The sequence below is a fragment of the Schistocerca serialis genome, chromosome 1 (genome assembly GCF_023864345.2).
Source record: "Schistocerca serialis cubense isolate TAMUIC-IGC-003099 chromosome 1, iqSchSeri2.2, whole genome shotgun sequence".
Taxonomy (NCBI): Eukaryota; Metazoa; Arthropoda; class Insecta; order Orthoptera; family Acrididae; genus Schistocerca; species Schistocerca serialis.
The window spans coordinates 962,619,700-962,644,586 of NC_064638.1; the positions used below are offsets into that span (position 1 = coordinate 962,619,700).

Genomic DNA, 24,887 nt, shown 5'->3' on the forward strand with positions numbered 1-24,887 from the left:
CTCAATTAAATGCAGCTTGGCGGGCTACTGCCCTCATTTAAATTCAGTTCTCATGTTCAGTGGTAGGAAATGTGTGTTAGGAATTGGTGAAAGAAGAAAACTACGAAGAAACTAGTATAGAGCAAATCCTGTAGTTCTGATACAATAAAGTATACGTTTGGTATCTAAAGCTATAAAGCAGTTCTGTTCAGTGGAGAAATACACACCACTCACACTTGGAGGTAGAATTAGATATCCACTGATAATTTTGTAGCAAAGCCTATTGGGTTGTGAGGTTTAAGCAGTTTGTTTTGAGTGTTAAGTTGTGGTCAAGCAAGCATAAAATGGTTTTTGCTTCTAGACCAGTAGTTGGGTGAAATGAGGAGCACCATTCTACAAGAGACAGGAAAGTGTATCTGAAATTATTCAAATTCCACCCACTTGCAACCTTGTAGCCTTTTGGGTAGCAAAGGTGATATATCACTGAATTATTAAGAAGTGAAAAAGAGATCATGTTGTGAATTCCTGGACAGTATATAAATTGTTGCATGAAGCCTTCTGAGTTCTGGGGTAGGTGTGAGATACTCAATAACTTACATGATGTGCAACGATAATCTCCTGACCACCTCAACAGGCTTAGCCCAGGTGATGGCAGAACATTTCATCGACATGGGAGCTAACACTAGACAGGATGATTTGGTGCCCTGGATCAGTATCGTCGACACTCGTCCTTTCTAGAATGTCTTCTTCTTGTTCATGGCAGTTAAGTTCTTCTAGAATGTATTGCTGACTGTCTTTTTTATGTCAAAGATAAGAACTTTTTTTCTCACTAATTAAAAAAATGATGATAAGCATTTATTGTTTGATTTGTCAGAACAGAACAAATGACAGACTTGCTTAGCAGCTGCACAAGTGTGTAGTGAAGTTTTTAAATTGTTGCCAGTTAAGTCTGTTTATTTATTTATAATAAAAGCCTAACATATGCCGTTTTCTAAAAGTGATAAATATGTATTAAACAAAAAATACAAGCGTAAATAATTGAGTTAATTTCATGTTCCATGGATCGTTTTGCATGGTAAATCTTATTGATGTGGAATGACTCTTTTACAAGTACATCACATATTAATTTGTAAATATGGTTACATGCTGAACATTTATAAGGTTTTTTTAAAGGATATCAAAAGATCATGTGGGTTGATGGAATTTCAGACAGAATTGTGAAAAGTTGTTCCAGTCCAATACGTAATGTCCTTAGTGATATATGCAATGCGTTGCTGCCACAGGGAATTTTTCCAGACTGCTTAAAGTATGCAGTTAAACCATTTCATAAGAAAGGTGACAAGACAGGCTTAAATAGTTATCACACAGTTTCCTTACCGACATCTTTCTCCAAAACATCTGAAAAAGTAATGTACTCAAGAATATCTGCACACAAATGGAAACAACGTACTTAGCATATCACAGTTTCAATTCCAGGAGGGTTACTCAACTGAGAGTGGTATTTATACATTCACTCATCAAATAGTAAAAGCCTAAAATAATATTATATTGCCAGTTTGGAATTTTTGTGACCTTTCCAAGGTGTTGGATTTGTGTAGGTCATGGTACTCTCATAGAAAAACTCAAGTTTTATGGAACTGATGGCTTTACACGCAGCTGATTATCATTTAGGTATCTCTTAAAGGAGCCAGGTATTTTAACTGCACTGTCACAATCCATATATTTGCTAGTGAAATTAGTCTTAAATAATCCATCACAATTTGAGGAAAGCAATTATGTCCATACCTACAACTCTAGAGGGAAAAATGACCTTTATTTAGAAGTCACTGGCTCAGTAACATAAAATGTCTGACAGATTGGAAAGCAAGTTTTAAATCTAATTTAAAATCATTTTTCCTGGACAACTTCTTCTGTTCCATTGATGAAATTGTTATTAAAAACTTGTACAAAAGGGGAGAGAGAGAGAGAGAGAGAGAGAGAGAGAGAGAGAGAGAGAGAGAGACCCCAAGATTGTGTTGCAAGTGTGACTGCCATTTCTATATGGACAACATTCTTAATTTTAAAGGAACAATGAGCTTCCTGGGCTTCACATTTCATTTAAAGCTTATCTGTTCATCACAGCATGAGACCTAGAAGCAAGGTCCCTAAAAGTACTATGATGTTGTTGTTGTTGTGATCTTCAGTCCTGAGACTGGTTTGATGCAGCTCTCCATGCTACCCTATCCTGTGCAAGCTCCTTCATCTCCCAGTACTTACTGCAACCTACATCCTTCTGAATCTGCTTAGTGTATTCATCTCTTGGTCTCCCTCTACAATTTTTACCCTCCACTCTGCCCTCCAGTACTAAATTGGTAATCCCTTGATGCCTCAGAACATGTCCTCCCAACCGATCCCTTCTTCTGTTCATGTTGTGCCACAAACTCCTCTTCTCCCCATTTCTATTCAATACCTCCTCATTAGTTATGTGATCCACCCACCTAATCTTCAGCATTCTTCTGTAGCACCACATTTCGAAAGCTTCTATTCTCTTCTTGTCTAACTATTTATCGTCCATGTTTCACTTCCATACATGGCTACACTCCTTACAAATACCTTCAGAAATGACTTCCTGACACTTAAATCTATACTTGATGTTAACAAATTTCTCTTCTTCAGAAACGCTTTCCTTGCCATTGCCAGTCTACATTTTATATCCTTTCTACTTCGACCATCATCAGTTATTTTGCTCCCCATATAGCAAAACTCCTTTACTACTTTAAGTATCTCATTTCCTAATTTAATTCCCTCAGCATACTTTGAAATATTTTAGCACCAGTTCATGGGGAGCAGACAACACTCTTTCAAGCCCCTGAAATTGGGGTGAACTGTCGCTTTGAAGAGCCTATAAAAAAATAGCCGTACTACAGACACCTGACCACCATACCATTGCTTGCACACCCATCTATTTTCAGAATTAGAAAGAAAAAAAAAATACATAGACATTTGTAAAGGCCAAAAATGTCTGCTTGTGTCTGTGTATGTGCGGATGGATATGTGTGCGTGTGTGCGCACGAGTGTATACCTGTCCTTTTTTCCCCCTAAGGTAAGTCTTTCCGCTCCCGGGATTGGAATGACTCCTTACCCTCTCCCTTAAAACCCACATCCTTTCGTCTTTCCATCTCCTTCCCTCTTTCCCAATGAAGCAACCGTTTGTTGAGAAAGCTTGAATTTTTATATACGGCCAAACTTTCAGGAAACATTCCTCATACACAAATAAAGAAAAGATGTTATGTGGACATGTGTCCGGAAACGCTTAATTTCCATGTTAGAGCTCATTTTAGTTTCGTCAGTATGTACTGTACTTCCTCGATTCACCGCCAGTTGGCCCAATTGAAGGAAGGTAATGATGACTTCGGTGCTTGTGTTGACATGCGACTCATTGCTCTACAGTACTAGCATCAAGCGCATCAGTACGTAGCATCAACAGGTTAGTGTTCATCACGAACGTGGTTTTGCAGTCAGTGCAATGTTTACTAATGCGGATTTTGCAGATGCCCATTTGATGTATGGATTAGCACGGGCCAATAGCCGTGGTGCGGTACGTTTGTATCGAGACAGATTTCCAGAACGAAGGTGTCCCGACAGGAAGACGTTTGAAGCAATTGATCGGTGTCTTAGGGAGCATGGAACATTCCAGCCCATGACTCGTGACTGAGGAAGACCTAGAACGATGAGGACACCTGCAATGGATGAGGCAATTCTTCGTGCAGTTGACGATAACCCTAATGTCAGCATCAGAGAAGTTGCTGCTGTACAAGGTAACGTTGACCACGTCACTGTATGGAGAGTGCTATGGGAGAACCAGTTGTTTCCGTACCATGTACAGCGTGTGCAGGCACTATCAGCAGCTGATTGGCCTCCACGGGTACACTTCTGCAAATGGTTCATCCAACAGTGTGTCAATCCTCATTTCAGTGCAAATGTTCTCTTTACGGATGAGGCTTCATTCCAATGTGATCAAATTATAAATTTTCACAATCAACATGTGCGGGCTGACGAGAATCCGCATGCAATTGTGCAATCACGTCATCAACACAGATTTTCTGTGAATGTTTGGGCAGGCATTGTTGGTGATGTCTTGATTGGGCCCAAAATCTTCCACGTACGCTCAATGGAGCACATTATCATGATTTCATATGGGATACTCTACCTGTGCTGCCAGAACATGTGCCTTTACAAGTACGACACAACATGTGGTTCATGCACGATGGAGCTCCTGCACATTTCAGTCGAAGTGTTCGTACGCTTCTCAACAACAGATTTGGTGACCGATGGATTGGTAGAGGCGGGCCAATTCCATGGCCTCCACGCTCTCCTGACCTCAACCCTCTTCACTTTCATTTATGGGGGCATTTGAAAGCTCTTGTCTACGCAACCCCTGTACCAAATGTAGATACTGTTCGTGCTCGTATTGTGGACGGCTGTGATACAATACACCATTCTCCAGGGCTGCATCAGCGCATCAGGGATTCCATGTGACGGAGGGTGGATTCATGTATCCTCGCTAACGGAGGACATTTTGAACATTTCCTGTAACAAAGTGTTTGAAGTCACGCTGGTATGTTCTGTTGCTGTGTGTTTCCATTCCATGATTAATGTGATTTGAAGAGAAGTAATAAAATGAGCACTAACATGGAAAGTAAGCGTTTCCAGACACATGTCCACATAACATATTTTCTTTCTTTGTGTGTGAGGAATGTTTCCTGAAAGTTTGGCCGTACCTTTTTGTAACACCCTGTATATATATCACCTCATGCAAGATTGTCACACAGTACATAGTATGGAAAACAATCTCTCAGTCCTCCATACAGTGAAAAAGGGATACTTTTTGGATATTTATGAAGACTGAGAAATGTACACCTACCGAAAAAAGGTCCAAAGAAAAGACACCCAAAGAGCAATGCACATTAAGAAACAACAGTTTCTTAGGTAACTGCTGCCCCGTTTTTGACAACTTCCTTTAAAGCCATTCCACAATTTCAAAGCTATGCCTAGACGTTTGTGTATATATATTAGCAGTTGACAATGTGTCCAAGCTCCATTATACCCTTCAGCAGTTCTCAGTGTTTTAAATTTTGCTCATTAGAGGACTTAATCTCGGGCTCAACTTGAACATCCATCCACTGTACTTATTTTACACTTATATTAAATTGAAATAATTACTTTTGGTATTTTGTTTGGAAAACATGCAATTTGAAATTTTGAAACACGAGAGAATAATTGTTCTGAAGCTAAAGCATTGTAATAGTTTTGATGTTTCAGGTTGTATAGTTTTATCATTATGACCTCACTGGGTGCAAGCCATTTAAATCTACTTGACTTTTACTGTTTTTGTCATTAACATTGCTTCTCTACAGCATAACATAAGTTATTTAATCTTTCAGCACTTGTACTATACATATATAAGCTTTGTGTCCCATTTGCTACTACATAAAGTATATATACATCCATATTATGCATTAACAATGGCAGATTCAGGTGTGCTTGATAATGGACTAGTATAAAGGCTGAAACACTTCATGTGGAATTAATAAAGTTCTAATTAAGCAGCTGAAGTGGCTTTTCATTAAATCAACAATAGTTGTGGAATCAGCACTAACCAAACATGTAGGAGCTAATAATTTTTCAGTAATAGTAAGCGAGCAATGAGGCTCAATGGAATCCATCCAGAAGGAACTGCATTTAAAAATGTCGAGGTTGATTTTAAAATTCTACACTGAGATTTGGCAGATCTCCATCCTGGCTGCTACAGAGATGCAGAAGTACCTTTAAATTTGATAAACAATAAGAAGGAACACGCTCCAGATATAACTTACATCATTGTTTGCTAACCTTTTAGGTAGACATCGTGGTTTTAATGTAGTGTACACTGATAGTTATAAGCAAGGGGGCTCCCGTTGCTGTTGTGTTTCCCGGTCATGGCCTCAGGATTTTCCTTCCCATTGAATACATTATATTTAGTGCAGATGAAATGTCTCCAAAGCAAAAAAGTCACATCTGCTTCAATTCCCATAGTACCCTGTAGATATTGCAGCAAATGTTTCCAATAGAGAAAATTACAGACAGAATGGCCCTCTCCTTGTTCAGCAGCAAGGGAGGCATGTGCCATTCTGCTGAGTACCATGGGATGTGGGAATCTGGTGAAATGAGCATGAGACCAAGGAGTCCCACCGTGAGTTGGAGAGCCATACAGCTGTGTGAGTAGGAGTGACTGGCAGTAAGGTGCAGTAAGCTGTGGCTGGTGAAAAGCAGTGGTCTACTTCATACCAGTCATTCCAGTGGGGTGTTAAGTGGAGTCCTCTCCTCTATTTTAGCTGACGTTTAGAGAAATGTGGTAAATCTTTTAAAATTGTGTGTAACATCTGAACTCTAGTCTAAGCTTTTAGGCTGGAGTTGTTGGTGTGTATGTGGCTGAGCTCTTTGTAGTCCAGTGATCATCCAACTGTATGATGTACTATTTTAATTCTTTCACTGTGGTGATATCACTACTGATGAATGCCATATTAGAGCAGTATACAAATGGGTTCAGAAAACATATTAAGGAATTGAAACTGTTAGCAAGGAAAAGACTCCTGTTTTTGTCTCTTCTCTGGAGGCATTAACAGGAAAATCTTTCCTGTGTGGACATTTCAGAGATATTTTGTTTCATCTTGAAAATGCCAAAGACACTACAAGGGAGCTCATTGTCATTGGATAATTTAACTGATGATTAGATTATGTTAGGAATCAATAGAATAGCACATGGTTTAAATTGTTGTGAGAAAATTGTGTGTGTGTTAATTTTAATCCTTCCAGTCTTCTTTTCAATTTTCATTATTGCCTCTTCTCATGGAGCACATCTTGTATGGCCTGCTATCAACATCATAGTGACTGACTTTCTATACCATTGCTCGTCATACAGTCAAGTGAATGTTAATGTATCAGTTGCAAGCATTGTGGCCGTTTGGAGTTTACCTTAAGCAGACATGTCCGATTATTCTATAAGAATCTCTTCCCACATCAAGCCCATTAATTATCAGTTATACTTGCACCTTGATAGCTGCCCCCAATTCCACAATAAAAAGTCTCTCCTACACAATCTGGCCTCAATTGTATAGTGCATTTGCAGCAATAAACAACTCTTTGCACAGTATGCCGAAGGGCATACTAAAGCTTTCACAGACAAGTATTATCGCCCATCCCCTCTCCTAAAATAGTTCACAAGCAGATTTACACTGAGGTGACAAAAGTCGTGAGATAGTGATATGCATATAAACAGATGACGGTAGTATTGTATACTCAAGGTATAAAAGGGAAGTGAATTGGTGGAGCTATCATTTGTACTCAGATGGTTCATGGGAAAAGATTTCTGACATGAGTATGGCTGCATGACAGGAATTAACAGACTTGGAATGCAGAATGGTGGTTTGAGCGAAATGCATGGGCCATTCCATTTTGGAAATCGTTAAGGAATTTGATATTCTGAGGGCCCCAGTGTAAAGTGTGTGCTGAGAAATTTCAAGCATTACATCTCACCATGGACAAAGCAGTGGCCAACGGCCTTCACTTACATGGTCGAGATCAGTGCTGTTTGTGTAGAGTTGTTAGGGCTAACAGACAAGCAGTTCTGCATGGAATAATGGTAGAAGTCAATGTGGGATTTATGATGAACATATCCTTTTGAACAATGTGCAGGTGCTGCGATGCCTCTCCTGGGCTAGGAACCATATTGGTTAGACCCTAGATGACTGGAAAGCTATGGCCTGGTCAGATGTCCCAGTTTCAGTTGGTAAGAGCTGATGGTAGGTTTTGAGTGTGGAGCAGACCACATGAAGCCATGGACCTAAGTTGTCAACAAGGCACTGTGCAAATTGGTGGTGGCTCTTCAAAGGTGTGGGCTGTGATGATTACATGGAATGGACTGGGTCCTCTGATTCAACTGAACCAATATTGACTGGAAATGTGTATTGTCATCTACCTGGAGGCAACTTGTAACCATTCATGGACTGCATGTTCCCAAATAACTACGTGCCACATTACGGATCGACAGTTGTTCGCGAATGATTTGGCCACCCAGTTCGCCTGACATGAATCCCATCAGACATTTATGGGACATAATCAAGGGCTCAGTTCATGCACAAAATCTTGCACTGGCAACACTTTTGTAATAATGGATAACTGTAGAGACAGAGGGCTCACTGTTCTGTAGGGGACTTACAATGGCTTGTTGAGTCCGTCCTAATCGAGTCTCAGCACAACACCAGGCAAAAGGAGGTCTGACATGATATTTGGAGGTATTCCATATCTTTTGTCATCTCAGCGAACCAGTTGCAAAGGAGCATCCCTCTCATCACCCAACAACACCCTATTAACCACTTGCCCATATTCTTTGAAAGACCTTCACCTAGTTATCATCATAACTGGAGATAGAGAACAATCCTTCCTGCACCTTCCAAAGTGGTATTCCAGATCCCACCCAATCCCTAAAATATCTTAGTGTATTCTAAGGACACACCTACTCTCAACCTCTTGCTGCCTGAGTAATACCCATGATGGACACCCGGGTGCAAGACCTGTCCAATGTAGCCATCCTGCACTTTCCATGGCAAGCATATCCTATCCTATCCTAGAAGAGGTGTGGCCACTTGTAATTGCAGCATACTATTTATGTGAGTATGGCCGCCAACCTTCTGTCCACCTGAGTGAGTGGCCACTGCCAAACTATGGCCCGTGACTTAACATACTTCTGAGCATATTGTTGTTGTTGATTTCAGTGGCTGCTTCATGATCCTACCATTTGGATTTGGATTCCCCCCCCCCCCCCCCCCCCAAATCCTTCCTCCTTTCCAGCCAATGTCAACTTCTCCAAATTACCTATATAGAAATTTTCCTTGCAACACATCATTTGATTCCATGATCCTCCTGGCCTAAGTGTCTGGTAGCACCTTTCCCACATCCACCTCCACCTCTGCACCCCACTCCTCAGTTCATTCATTGTACATTCTCATCCTTCTCTATGCAGTTGCCCTCTTTCCCCATTCTATATCAAATTCCAGTCCACTACTCTATGTCTTCGTGTAATGTCCATGACTCCTACTTCATACACCACAGTGAGCTCAGCAATGGCACTTTCCTACCCTGTGCATTTGCTGTCCATCTATCTTAGCTCTACTTCCAATTCTTCTTTCTGCTCCCTGTCTGCTTTCTTCCTCTTCCCATACCTGCTAATACAATCTTTCACTCAAGTCAAGCTGGCTATTGATAAAATGTTGTCAGCCAGGACACTGTAGCTCAGCAGACGTGTGTGTGTGTGTGTGTGTGTGTGTGTGTGTGTGTGTGTGTGTGTGTGTGTGTGTGTGTGTGTGTACTGTGTTAACTGTGAAGAATGATTTCTCCAAATGCTCAGTAGTGTTCTTAGGCTTATTTATGAATCTATTGATGATTTAGTGAGACACAAAAGTGAGCTGTTACCTTCACTCCTGCCTTACTTCTGTTCCACCAGGGACTTTTCATTATTATATTTTTGTCTGTATGTTTCCTGACTCAGACACATCCAACATGATTATACTAAACTACACACTTTGCCCGAAATGAAGTGGTGCAGTGGTACCACATTTGACTCATATTTGTGAGGATGATGATTCAGATCCCTTTTTTGCCATCTGTAGTTATATTTTCTGTGGTTTTCTTAAACTGCTCAAGGCAAAGGCTGGGATGGTGTTTTTCAAAGGGCACAGCTGATGTCCTTCCCTGGCCTTAACTTGTATTCCATATCTGATGACCTTGTTATTGATGTGACACTAATTTCTACTCTTCATTCCTTTTTACATTCTTTGGAAAATTGCACTTTGATTTGTACATTATTGTTATTTTTGTGACAGGTGAGGATCTTATTATCAATCCTAAAGATTTTCCAGGCATTAAACAAGGAAGTGTAGTTGAAATATATCTTCCTGAAGATGAGTTCAGCCGCCTGTTGTTGCAGGTTACTTCATTCAAGGAAGACATGCAAAGCAAAGGTAAGTAAAAAAAAAATAAAAAAATGCAAATGTGGTTTTTCTGACATTGTTTATGCAGTTACCTTGGGTATAAACTGTTTGTATAAAATGACCAAAAATAAAGATGTTCTAGTTGTACTTTTTGGTATGATTAATTCTCTTGTTCTGAAAATTTATGGATCCCAAGATAGTATTATTAATATGTTTTTATGATCCCAGTTTAGCCTCATGCTGTTCACACACTGTTCGGATATTGAGATTATCAGTAATACCTACAGCCTATGCGCGTAATGCATACATCGTTTTTGTATTATCACTTTTTTTGGTTTTCCCATCTGTTGATTGATTCATTCACCCTAGATTGAAACATATAACAGCAGAAATAAAGAGCAAGTGTTAATATTTAGGTAAAGGCATGTATTTACTTTTGTGGAAAATGCAACAGTAAAGAGGAGCACACTAATAAACATGCACAAAATATTTCAGCTAGGTAACTTTATTATTGTAGTAAAAGATGAGAATAATTTGTTACACACTCATGGCAGTGCACCATTGCTTAAAACTCTAAAACAGCAGTGGAAAACAGTACACATGAAGTCTCTGTCTGACGGATTTGAAGAGATTGTGAACTCAGTGTATTAAGTTTGCCACAAATCATGTTGTTTTATAGAGCTGTCATCTTTTCTCAGTCCATTCTGGTCTTCACTTTCCGTGTATCTTCTGTTAACATTCAACGTTGATAGTTTAGGTGAGATTCAAAACCCTCAAAAGAATCCAATTCTGGAATCCAAAACGGCTACATCCTTAGAGTGCCTGTCACTTCACATGCAGTGAACAGCATTTTGTACATTCTTGGGGAGTTGCACTGTTAGCACTTCATTGGTTATCATTTAGATTCTGGTTGATGTTTATAATGCAGTGTTTAATTTGAGGAGATATTGGTGTTAAAAATTCTAAGAGTATTCCTCATATTGTTCCAATAGATTTGACAGACTTATATTGACACTGTTTATTTCTCTGTGTAAACATTGCTGGGGCAGACCTTGATATAGTCTTCACAATAGCACATGCTGTCCAGAAAAATTTTCTAACCATTAAAGCTGATAAGCCATTTACAATTTTTCCAGGTTGTAATACATTGATGTATAAGGATGATCTTACGAAGGTTCCAAGAATTTGCGACTGAGAAGGGATATGTGGATATTGGCTTGCCATATGTCTTGACATTAGTGTACAAATTTACATTTAAACCCGTACTTAAACAAAATAAAATAACATTATTAGTTGTGTAAGTCAGTTGAAATTTTTTAATATTCCTTCTTCAGTGATATTTGTTGAAGTGTAGATGCTCATTTCTTGATTTATGGGCTCTATTCAGTGTGTATATTTCAGAAAGGAGCAGAAAGAGAGAGAGAGAGAGAGAGAGAGAGAGAGAGAGAGAGAGAGAGAGAGAGAGAGAGAATAGGGTTGGAAACAGTCAGATGAAAACAGTTGATTCAGTCAGTTGTTGGAAAACAATCGACTCATTCAGTTGTAGTTTTATGTATCTGTTGAATTATTCATTCATTCTTTAGAGTGAAACCAGTCTTTGGGAGCAACTGAATGGAAACAGCTGACACAATCTGGCAGTGTTTTGAGTACTGACTAAGTTATTCATTCTTTCTTTTCAAGTGAAACCAGTCTTTAGTTCTTCTGTTGGTTGAAATATGTATTCATTCGTTCATTCAGCTGAAACCACTGTTTAGTTGATTGAATTATCCAGTTATCCTCTTGAGCGAAACCAGTCTGTAATGTTTTCACTAGGTGAAGTAAAACAGTGGTATACAATACAAATTAGGGCTACATATAGTCCTAGAAGGTAGCTGCAATCCCAGGTATACATGAAGACATCTCAGTGGTTATGCTAAAGTTAAAATATGTAGTATAAATACTCATTTAATTATGTACTGGAGGACTAATTCTTATTTTCATCATTTAAAACTGATATGTAAACTGCTGTGCATTATATTGTTCCAGGTGCAATTAACATCATGTAACTAATAAATCTTCATTGGTAGTGCAAAGTTGCAGGCATGAAAGTTCTGTTAAGGGTATGTGAAGAAGAAAGGGTACATGGCAGATTTCTGTGACTGTTTCCATTCCATTTTACTGAAAAGATGTGATGATGTCCATTAATTAATTATATAAAGAAATCTATCTATGTAGCTAGCCTCTGAGTGTCCTGCTCACTTCATGTCAGGTTCGTGCTGTTGCCAGGGCCAGCTGGTGTGAGAAAGTGGCGTGGTGGCCGGTAGCTACTAGTGCCGGTCCCAGCAGTATCCTCCACTTGTGCCGACCACCATTCCACCTCTTTGCACTGGCTACAATGCTTGCTGTGGCAACAGCAGGAGGAGGCTGTAGTGGTGGTGGGTCCATACGCGTGCCCCAATTGTCACCCCCCCCCCCCCCCCCCCCCCCACACACACACACACAGAAAAGGGTGTGGGGGAAAGCGAAATCACCAAAATCACCAAACCCAGAGACTGAGTGAAAGCATTCATATAGCAGCTGCAGTTGATAGAGCCTTATGCCAGTCAATTGTCTCACATTGAATGAAACCACTCAAACTTGGTCAGTGAGTGAAAACATTCACGTAACGGCCACAGCCAGTGGAGACTTGATTCAATCAGTTGTCTCGTATTGAGTGAAACCACATAAACTCAGTGAGTGAGTGAAAACATGCATATAGCTGACATGGCCACAGAGACTAGTTTCATTTGGTTGTTTCATTTAACTGAAAAAACTAACTGAGAAAAATAAATGACTGATCAGTTGGTCGTTGAAAACAGTCTGTTGCCCTATCAGAGATCAAAGAAAGAGAGAGAGAGAGAGAGAGAGAGAGAGAGAGAGAGAGAGAGCACTATATTAATTAACCTGGGTCATTTACATGTGCAGGTTGGGAGAAGTGCCAGAAAAAGTTATATCTTGAGATGATGAACCAAAACTGTAAATCGTATTACTTTGTTGGTGCACATCATCTGTTGCACACAGTTTTGGACACTTATAGCCTTCTGAAGTGAATAAAGTACCACTCAGTACCTGTAATAAATGTGGAATTTGAGTAGACTCTTAGAGGAATCCTTGCTTCAAACTAATTTGTCAGTAAACAAAAGCTATTAACTTACATGAAGCATGGTCTGTTATTGCTCTACTCTTCTATTTGACACATTAACTTTCACATTTAACTGTATTTAATCTGTAGCACCAGATGATGGCTTCAGTGAAAAGATGCAATATCAAACAAATGCACCCATTTCTTTCAGTGAACAAGAAAGAGCTTACTGAAGCACTCTTTCTATTTATGCAAAAACTGAGTACATCACTGTAGGCATAGGTATTAGTTGAATTAGTGAATTATTATGGGTGGAGGTTACACTAAACAACCGAACTAGGTTAATAATTGGCTCCTTTTACCGACCTCCCGACTCAGCAGCATTAGTGGCAGAACAACTGAGAGAAAATTTGGAATACATTTCACATAAATTTTCTCAGCATGTTATAGTCTTAGGTGGAGATTTCAATTTACCAGATATAGACTGGGACACTCAGATGTTTAGGACGGGTGGTAGGGACAGAGCATCGAGTGACATTATACTGAGTGCACTATCCGAAAATTACCTCGAGCAATTAAACAGAGAACCGACTCGTGGAGATAACATCTTGGACCTACTGATAACAAACAGACCCGAACTTTTCGACTCTGTATGTACAGAACAGGGAATCAGTGATCATAAGGCCGTTGCAGCATCCCTGAATATGGAAGTTAATAGGAATATAAAAAAAGGGAGGAAGGTTTATCTGTTTAGCAAGAAGTAATAGAAGGCAGATTTCAGACTACCTAACAGATCAAAACGAAAATTTCTGTTCCGAAACTGACAATGTTGAGTGTTTATGGAAAAAGTTCAAGGCAATCGTAAAATGCGTTTTAGACAGGTACGTGCCGAGTAAAACTGTGAGGGACGGGAAAAATCCACCGTGGTACAACAACAAAGTTAGGAAACTACTGCGAAAGCAAAGAGAGCTCCACTCCAAGTTTAAACGTAGCCAAAGCCTCTCAGACAAACAGAAGCTAAACTATGTCAAAGTTAGCGTAAGGAGGGCTATGCGTGAAGCGTTCATTGAATTCGAAAGTAAAATTCTATGTACCGACTTGACAGAAAATCCTAGGAAGTTCTGGTCTTACGTTAAATCAGTAAGTGGCTCGAAACAGCATATCCAGACACTACGGGATGATTATGGCATTGAAACAGAGGATGACACGCGTAAAGCTGAAATACTAAACACCTTTTTCCAAAGCTGTTTCACAGAGGAAGACCGCACTGCAGTTCCTTCTCTAAATCCTCGCAGAAACGAAAAAATGGCTGACATCGAAATAAGTGTCCAAGGAATAGAAAAGCAACTGGAATCACTCAATAGAGGAAAGTCCACTGGACCTGACGGGATACCAATTCGATTCTACACAGAGTACGCGAAAGAACTTGCCCCCCTTCTAACAGCCGTGTACCGCAAGTCTCTAGAGGAACGGAGGGTTCCAAATGATTGGAAAAGAGCACAGATAGTCCCAGTCTTCAAGAAGGGTCGTCGAGCAGATGCGCAAAACTATAGACCTATATCTCTTACGTCGATCTCTTGTAGAATTTTAGAACATGTTTTTTGCTCGCGTATCATGTCATTTCTGGAAACCCAGAATCTACTATGTAGGAATCAACATGGATTCCGGAAACAGCGATCGTCTGAGACCCAACTGGCCTTATTTGTTCATGAGAGCCAGAAAATATTAGATACAGGCTCCCAAGTAGATGCTATTTTTCTTGACTTCCGGAAGGCGTTCGATACAGTTCCGCACTGTCGCCTGATAAACAAAGTAAGAGCCTACGGAATATCAGACCAGCTGTGTGGCTGGATTGAAGAGTTTTTAGCAAACAGAACACAGCATGTTGTTATCAATGGAGAGACGTCTACAGGCGTTAAAGTAACCTCTGGCGTGCCACAGGGGAGTGTTATGGGACCATTGCTTTTCACAATATATATAAATGACCTAGTAGATAGTGTCGGAAGTTCCATGCGGCTTTTCGCGGATGATGCTGTAGTATACAGAGAAGTTGCTGCATTAGAAAATTGTAGCGAAATGCAGGAAGATCTGCAGCGGATAGGCACTTGGTGCAGGGAGTGGCAACTGACCCTTAACATAGGCAAATGTAATGTATTGCGAATACATAGAAAGAAGGATCCTTTATTGTATGATTATATGATAGCGGGACAAACACTGGTAGCAGTTACTTCTGTAAAATATCTGGGAGTGTGCGTACAGAACGATTTGAAGTGGAATGATCATATAAAATTAATTGTTGGTAAGGCGGGTACCAGGTTGAGATTCATTGGGAGAGTGCTTAGAAAATGTAGTCCATCAACAAAGGAGGTGGCTTACAAAACACTCGTTCGACCTATACTTGAGTATTGCTCATCAGTGTGGGATCCGTACCAGGTCGGGTTGACGGAGGAGATAGAGAAGATCCAAAGAAGAGCGGCGCGTTTTGTCACCGGGTTATTTGGTAACCGTGATAGCGTTACGGAGATGTTTAATAAACTCAAGTGGCAGACTCTGCAAGAGAGGCGCTCTGCATCGCGGTGTAGCTTGCTCGCCAGGTTTCGAGAGGGTGCGTTTCTGGATGAGGTATCGAATATATTGCTTCCCCCTACTTATACCTCCCGAGGAGATCACGAATGTAAAATTAGAGAGATTAGAGCGCGCACGGAGGCTTTCAGACAGTCGTTCTTCCCGCAAACCATACGCGACTGGAACAGGAAAGGGAGGTAATGACAGTGGCACGTAAAGTGCCCTCCGCCACACACCGTTGGGTGGCTTGCGGAGTATCAATGTAGATGTAGATGTAGAATGAGAACAGTGTGATGTGGTTACTAATATGTCAACAGAGAAGAGAAAAAAAGTCGTTATGAATTATGCAAATCTAAACAGAATGCTTTCTGACCACACTGTGCTTTTGTGGCATTACAATCTGGCATTGGCTGTAGCAGATTTGAGTCCAATAGAATTTAATGCTGACACTGGCCCGCTCTGTCCATAAAGAGAATCAATCATGGCAAAGTTGTTCCACCTGGTGTGCAGGATATGTTAGGCAGATGACCTGCCATCAGACTTTAAGAAGAATTTAATAATCCCAGTGCCAAGTAGAGCAGGTACTGATTGTTCTGAGTATTATCAAACCTACAGGTTAGTAAATAATGCTGTAAAATACTAACACAATATAATCTACAGAAGGAATGAATGGCTTATTGAAGATGACCTGTGGTAAGATCAGTAGGATAGCATTTGTAGATTTAGGAAAAGTTTTTACCAATGAAATGGGATGGCTTGCTACTTACCACATAGTGGAGCTGTTGAGCTGCTGACAGGCACATTTTAAGTATGTTTAAAAGTAGACCAAGCTATGAAGCTATCAGAAAAATTCTTTCCTCAGATATAGAAAAACACTAGCCCCCCCCCCCCCCCCCCCACACACACACACAATCTACTTTTAAATGTATGTTAAATGCGACTGTCTGCCACTAAGTGGCTTTTCTGTGTTGAATAGCAATCTTTCCAGTTTTACTGTTGTTATCTCATCCCAGCTTTTCCATTTCTTTTTCTTTCTTTCTTTCTTTCTTTCTTTCTTTCTTCTTCTTCTTCTTCTCTCTCTCTCTCTCTCTCTCTCTCTCTCTCTCTCTCTCTCTCTTTTTGACGGTGTTGACTGAACTACACTCTTGAAAATTGTGAATGTAGCAGGGTTAAAATACAGGGAGTGAAAAGTTATCTACAAATTATACAAAAACAAAACTGCAGTTCTAAGACTTGAAGCATGTGGAAGGGAGGCAGTAGTGTACAGGGCAGTGAGGCAGGTTTTAGCCTATGCTCAGTGTTATTAAATCTGTACATTTAGCATAATTAACATTTGGTTAGAAGAAATTGAAAAAATTGATATACTGATGACATTGTAATTTTGTCGCGAGAGGGCAAAGAACGTGGACGACCAGTTCAACAGGAAGGTAAGTGGACTGGGTGGGTAGTATGTTGAAAAGGGATACTAAGTGGAACATGAATAAAAGTATAACAAGGGCAAACACATGCTCTCTAATTACATCTGGCAATCCTGAGGGAATTAGATTAGGAAAGATATACTAAAGGTTTAGACAAGTTTTACTATTTGGGTAACAAAATACGTAAATGATGGTGGTAAAGGAGAAGAGGATATAAAATGCAGACTGGGAATATTGAGAAAAGGTTGCTTGAAGAAGCTAGATGTGTTACCATCAAATATAAATTTGTGTGTCAGGCACTCTTTTCCTCAAACTATTTTTCTGGATTTTAGTCCTGATATGGAACTGAAATGTGGATGATAAGCAATACAGACTAGAAGAGAACAGAAACTTTGGAAATTTGATGCGCCTATAGTGTAAATTATGTGAACAGCTCAGATGAATTTGATTTTTTAAAAAAAATACATGGCAGATAGTTCAGCATTATTATGTACATGGAATATGTGTACATGGTTGGCAGTAGGACAGTGTCCTCTTAAACGAAACACTGTGCACTGATGCAGCTGTGAATAAATGCATGTAATATGTAATAGCGATCCAGTTGAAAATGTTCTTTCTAAGATTCTCAGTGTAATATTTTGCCCTTTGCATCTGATTAATTTTACAAGAGTTGCTGTCCTTAATGACAAATTTGTTCAATTTTCAGGATATTAAGAAAGTGAAAGAAATATGCTCTAAAATTATCATCATATAATTTGGCATAACTTTTTTATTTTTACTAGTTTTTCAAAATGCATATTATGGAACATTGTTGGAAGATACTGACTTTTTAAATTATTTTTTTCCTCAGATACGATAAGTGTTGAACAGAGTATTGCCACTGCATTTCAACTGCGAACATATGCTGACGTGTGTGTGAACATAGTAAACCCTGCAGATGTAGCTTTGGATTCTGTTGAGCTGACATTCAAAGACCAGTATTTGGGGCGAAGCGAAATGTGGAGACTAAAGAACAGTCTGGTAAGGAAAAAGAAAGAAATAAGACTTTAAATTATGCTTCCTGTGGGATACTTTCTATACATTTTTTCTTTGTCATTGTCCATGGAGTAATGCTTAAAGTAGAGGAAACAAGCTCCAAACACTTCCCATTAGTTTTCCAGGAAAAGAAATAATTAGCTTCATCTCCTACATGTCAATAAGCAAAATGGGAGATGTGTTTTGTGCTGTTTATCGTGCACCCATGTAGTTAAAATGGAAGTGTGCTAAACAGTGTTGAAGTGTTTTTTGTAACTGAAATTTTTCCCATAAAAGTATTATGGGTGGTGTAATGAGTGAAAACTGTTTCATAAATACTTTTTCCACAAAACACTTATAGAGTAACATATTAATTATACAATTTTAATTTCGCTATGACTGCCATTACAGTGTTTCTGATTGTATTATGTTTGTTGTTTTGTCATATCTGTTGACTGAGAACTGGGGAGTTGAGAGGCAAAGAAAAAATATGTCTTACAATGAGAAGTGTATTACATTAACTTTATAACTTTTTTCTACTATATTTTCTAGGTGGATACATGTGTGTATGTGAACAAGAAAATTGAGTTCTGTGGTGGTACAATTCGATGCCAGGTCTATGAAATGTGGTCAATGGGTGACAGAGTAGCCTGCGGTGTGATTACAAATGATACTAAAGTAAGTTTCATCAAGACATGTAAAACGTTATATTATAATAAGTTAGTTTTATGAAATGTAGCAGCATAAACTGAATAGAGTGGAATGTAAGTGATGTCTGTTATGCACCTATTTCAGTAATTTGTCATCAATACTTACAAAGTTTTTGAAGCAAATTCCTAATCTGTAAAAGATGACCATGACACCATCTGATGTAACCAAAAACCTTAGAGAAAACTTCTGTTCGCTAGTGCATAAATTCCCCATTCATATTGTAATTATCGCTGGAGGCTTTAACTATTAAACAAGTAATTGGGAAAATTACAGTTTTGTTAGTGGTCAGTGTGACCAGACATTGTGCGAAGCATTACTAAATGTATTCTCTGGAAACTGCTTAGAACAGAAAGTTTGGAATCCCACTTGTGTTGAAAAAATATTAGGTCTAATGGCAGCAAATTAACCTGACATGTTGAGGTTGTCAACATCAAAACTGGTATCAGTGACAATGAGGCAGCTGTGGCAGCAATGATTTATGAAGTACATAGGGCAACTAAAATAAGTAGGAAGTAGTGTCGAGTAGACTAGATAAAAGAGCAGTAGCGTCATATCTCAGTGAGGAAATCAAAACTCTCAGCACATGACAGGAGCATGTGGAAGAACTACAGGCCAAGTTTAAAAGAATAGTTGACTGTGCTCTGTCTAGATATGTACCCAGCAGAACAGTTGATAATGGAAGGGACCCTTCATAGTATAGAGTCACTGTAAAGAAACTTCTAAAGAAACAGATACTACTGTATAACAGGTGTAAACCAAACAAACCGAAGCATAGGACTATGAATAGAGAGATGCTAAATTAAATGCATTTGTCTGTCAAGATAGAAATATGTGAAGCCTTCAGAGACTACCACAGCAGAATGTTGTCAAATGATCTTTCACAAATCCTGAAGAAATTGTGGTCATATGTAAAGGCTCTTAGTGGCATGAAATATAGCAGCCACCACTCATGAATCAGACAGAAACTGAAATTCAATTCTTGTACCGCTGAAAAGGTGCATGAAGTAGATGTTAGTGTCAGTGGTATTGAGAAACAGCTGAAGTTGTTAAAACTGAACATAGCTCCTGGCCCCAATAGTCTCTCTATCAGATTCTGTTCTGAATCTGTGGCTGAGTTAGACTCTCTTTTAACTTACGTGTATGATTGTATATGCCGCAAACAAAAAACTGTATCCAGTAGTAGGGAGAAAGTGCACGTCACACTCGTTTACAAGAAAGACAGTATGAGTGACGCAAAAAAACTGTTGTCCAACATCCTTGACATTGATTTGTCATAGAATCTTAGAACATATCCTGAGCTTAAGCATAATGAGGTAGCTTGAACAGAACGACCTCCTTCCTGCAAACCGAAAGGGATTCCATAAACATCAATCATGTGAAACCGAACTCACACTTCTCTCATGTGACGTACTGAAAGCTTTGAACAAGGCAGTTAAGTAGATGCTGTATTTCTTGATTTCTGAAAAGCATTTGACTCAGTGCCACATCTACGTTCATTATCAAAAGTATGATTGTACAGGGTATCAAGTGATATTGGTGACTTGGTTGAGAATATTTTGATAGGGAGGACACAAGAAGTTATCTGGGATGCAGAGTCATGGACGGATGGAGAAGTAACTTACGGTGTGTCCTAGGGATGTGTATTGGGACCCCTGCTGTTCATGTTGTATACTAATGACCTTGCAGACAATATTAATAGTAACCTAAGACATTTTTCAGATGATGTGTTTATCTATAATGAAGCACTATATGAAAGAAGATGCTACAAAATTAATTGTAGCTAATAAAATTCTGCAAAACCTGTGTGTGTGTGTGTGTGTGTGTGTGTGTGTGTGTGTGTGTGTGTGGGGGGGGGGGGGGGGGGAGGGGAGGGGAGACCAAGTCCACATGTTTGTGCGTTTACTAAAGTGGCTGCAGCTCCTGTGTCTACTTGCATTTTTTGCGGTTTTAAAATATCTGCAAATCAATAAACAAATTTGTTCGTAAAGACAGTCTTCATAGAGATAACAGTTTATGTCCATTGCCACTACTGTGTTTGCCACACTTGAAGAGGAGTTACACACCAATGCATTATGAACACTTATTGCAAATGGCCCAATGCTTAAGCAGTATGGGCAAGATGGAAGGGGGCACATGGCCACTGTTGTGACGTGGCCTGTTGCTGCTGTGGTCAGAGCTGACACTGCCCCGTGCGATGCTGAGTTGATGGTTGTACTGTGGCAAAGGCTTCCCGGTCATCATGAATACTTGCAGTGTGCCTAACAGGAGTTGATTGCTTTGTAAAATTGGTTTAGGTGTTTCTGATTATGGTAAAATTCTGCATGCGTCACAGTGATGTGTTCTGTCACAGTAATAGGTTGAGAGCGGTTTGCACATTTAATCAAAAGATAAGCTGGTTGGTTCTTGCAAAGACACAAGTTGGCGCAACAAGTGATAAATGAACAGTGAAACCCAGGAAAGAAAGCCCTACACTGGTTTGCATAGCTCACACAAAAAGCCTGGAAATGTTGACATAACCGTGTCTCGTGAGACTCCCAATCTTCAGCCGATTCATCTTATGCCAGAAAGGGCAATGGTTGCACTGATGAAAGAGTAACCTGCCATGAACTTGTATATGCCACTTTATTGAGAGTGGTGGCGAGAGCCTGCTGTCGATCCGCGAAAGCAGACTGCTGGGCAATGATACGTGGAAGTATTTGTTTCAACAAGATGTTTGCCAGGTGACTAAGCACTGATACTAACACACACAGAAAACATATCCTATCTTCATCGCCAAGTTTGCTATAGCAAGAACAAACACAAGTTTTGGAACATAGTACTTTATCGAGCAACACCTAAGATACAATGAAGTACAGGTCATGCAAAGCACTGAACACATTGACTGGACAACAGTAATACAAGTTACAGAATAGGCCGAGCATTTGTTTGCCATAGCCTAAATAATATTGTTTCTTTGGCAGCTCACTAGGGCATGCCAGGGGTCCGGTCTATGTGGCCTCTATAAGGGCCCCTGTGAACTGTATGGACACGTGATCTCTGAAATTGCATGCATCATGAGTGTGAAAATACATCAGATGTGTTGTAAGGATAACTCTGATCTGTGTTGTTCAGAGAAGCTGGTGTTGGAGGGAAGTATCCAGATAGCAAGGGGCTCTAGCATGTTGTGCTCAGTGGCATTTTGTGCCCCTGGAAGGTTAACTCTGCTCATGGTCATGGTTTGGTGATGCCCATTCATTCTAGTGGAAAATTGATTGGTGGTCATGTCCACATAAAATGCTGTGCAGTGATTGCAGCACAGCTGGTTTGTGACATGGCTGCTTGTGCAGTTGACCCTGTCTCTGATGGGGTGGGATGGAACACCACTTTAAGAGGGGTTGGAAGGAGCTTGATAGGATGTCCACATTTCTGGGCATCATGACAGATAATCAAAGACCCAGTGAAGGGTATAGCTCAGTTGCTCCAGTCAGGGACGAAATGAAATGAAATGATTGTTTGGCTGGGGAGACCCTGTCTGGTGTTGTTCGGCTACCTGGTGCAAGCTTTACTAATTGGCACCTCAGCAACTTGCATTTCCATGAAGGTGAGATACATACCTTAGGACAATACAAACACACAGTTGTCTTCACTTGGCAATCTCCGATCAAGCAGGGACTAAAATCTGGATCCCATTATCTAGACGATGAAAGAGAAATACTGAAGTCAGCCATATGAGGGCACTGAAATAATTCAGTGGTGACAAGTGAAAATTTGTACAAACTGAGACTTGAACCCAGATTTCCCACAGTACGTGTGTGTTCACTATAACCACTTTAGTCATCCGAGCATGCTTCACATCCAGCCCAAATTCTCAACTTGTCACACACTACTTCTGTGTGCAGTGATGCTAACCACTAGGCCACAAGCTGTGGCCAAGTTTGGGATAATATTGGTGAGAGGTAGTGTTCGATAGCTGCAAGGCCATGTGCTTGAGGAATGTTAGTATATAGAGATGTAGCATCAACAGTGACAAGTAGGGGGCCTGGTGATTTGACCATTGCACATTCTCCTGTATGAAGGACATAGAAACTGGCAACCCCGGCACTGAAAAACAACCGAAAGAGCTAAAAACAAATAAGTCAATAGGTCTCGGTTCATCCCAGTTTGGTTTTACAGAAAATACTCTTTTGGATTAGCTTCTTACTTAGGTTTATTTATCGTGTCTACCTCAACCAGTTCCAAGAGCCAAGTTACCATACAACTAGGAAAAAAAAGATAGGTGACTAGTATCTAAGAAGGGTCCTGCAGAATCACGGACCAATGCCCTTAACATCGATTGGTTGGAGAACTCTTGAGTATATTCTGTGTTTGAATGTAATAAATTTCCTTCAGAGAGAAAACCTTCTGTACACAAATCAGCACAGATTTAGAAAGAATTACATGTGTGAAACTCAGCTCACTTTTTTCTTGAATGATATCAAGTGAACCATGGATGAAATCAGATTCTGTATTTTTAGATTTCTGGAAAGCAGATCACACAGTACCACCCTGCAGACTATTAATAAAGGTCCGAGCAAAGGGAATAGTTTTTCAGATATGTAAGTGACCCAGACATTTTAAGTAATAGAATCAAATACTTTGTTGTGGATGGTAAATATTCGTCATAGACGATGGTATTGTCAGGAGTTTCCTAGGAAAATGTGATAGGACCAGTCTTGTACTATAAATATATAAACAATTTGACATGTAGTGGGGAGCAGCAATTTGTGGCTCTTTGCTAATGATTCCGCAATGTAGTGTTTAAGTGACTGTAGGAGGATGACTTGCAAGGAATTTCTACTTGGTGTGTGAATGGCAGCTTGCTCTAAATGTGGAAACGTGAGTTAATGCGGATGAGTATGGAAAACAATCCTGTAATGTTTGAATACAGTTTTAGTGGTATGCTGCTCAAAGCTTGACTCTCAGATTCAAAAGTAAATATTTCTTCAAAGAACTTTTTAAAAACTTTTTTTTCAAAATTACACTGTAGTAGCAGTTTCACTTTACTCAAAACTCCTCTTGGGCAAATTCATATTCATTTTTAATCCAAAATTTCTTTACATTTAGTCATTTAGTATTAACTAACTCAGTGAAAAATGAATTAACTGTCTCCCTCAAATCTTTAACAGTACGCGAAATTGGCACTACTACTGAATTCTTTTTCCAAAATCTGTTTTAATCATTGAGCAAGTCACTCTTACAAATATTGCTGATTCAAAATTTTACTCTTTCTTTCAGAAAAATTTACTGCTTAACTTTATACACCAAGAAAAAAATTACATCATTAAATATATTGAAAATAAATTTCTGCCACCATCTGCAGCTCTGAAAAATATCATCATACATGAGAATGCAAAATCATTAAATACCCTGAAAATTATTCAGACCACCTTCTGCAGTTCTGAAACTACTCCTATATACATTGTATAAAAAGAGAAAACCATTTTAGAAAATTTCTCTATCTTCAGTAGCTCTGTAACATATTACGTACTACTATACACAGAGAATACACTCTCTGTAGAAAATATTAAACATGACTCATGCCAACTTCAGTGGCTCTTCATTGCGGATTAGACACAATTACTCATGCCAATCCTCCCCCCCCCTTCCCCCCCCCAAAAAGGTACATTACTGAAATTAGTAGAATACACTTAAGCCAACCACTCTGTGGCTTTCCAAACACCTCATATACCATTTCATTTACTCATTATGCAGACAATCTTCTCTTGCCTTGAAAACAGTTCTTACAGTGTCTCTACATGTCACAGACTTCGGAAAATTAATCACATTACTGTATGCTTTACCATCTCCTTCCCATTCGTTTATCATACTGATTAATGTTTTAGTCATCTACTGGAATGTGAAGTGTGGGGCTGTTAAGAGCTTATAAAACGAGACTGGGAGGTTTCATATTTGATTATTCATATTCCCCACAAGGTAACTCAATAAATTCTAAATTTGAATAAACTTGTCTCCTCTGTATCTTTCATTATTTATCCCTATTCTATATTATTTTCTCGACAATCATAAAAATCAAATATAAAACTTACAAGTCTCCTCTCCTGAACCTTTAGCAGC

The 24,887-nt window shown here is 39.5% G+C and overlaps 1 protein-coding gene across 1 annotated transcript in view; it reads left to right on the forward strand.

The window, feature by feature from the left end:
* The window catches only part of LOC126452593 (GATOR complex protein Iml1), a 572,541-nt gene that overhangs the window by 8,177 nt on the left and 539,477 nt on the right, over positions 1-24,887 (forward strand). Inside the window, exons 2-4 of the mRNA XM_050091115.1 lie at positions 9,879-10,016; positions 17,920-18,089; positions 18,636-18,761. Of these exons, the coding sequence (XP_049947072.1) occupies positions 9,879-10,016; positions 17,920-18,089; positions 18,636-18,761 (434 nt within the window). The remainder of the gene's footprint in view (positions 1-9,878; positions 10,017-17,919; positions 18,090-18,635; positions 18,762-24,887) is intronic.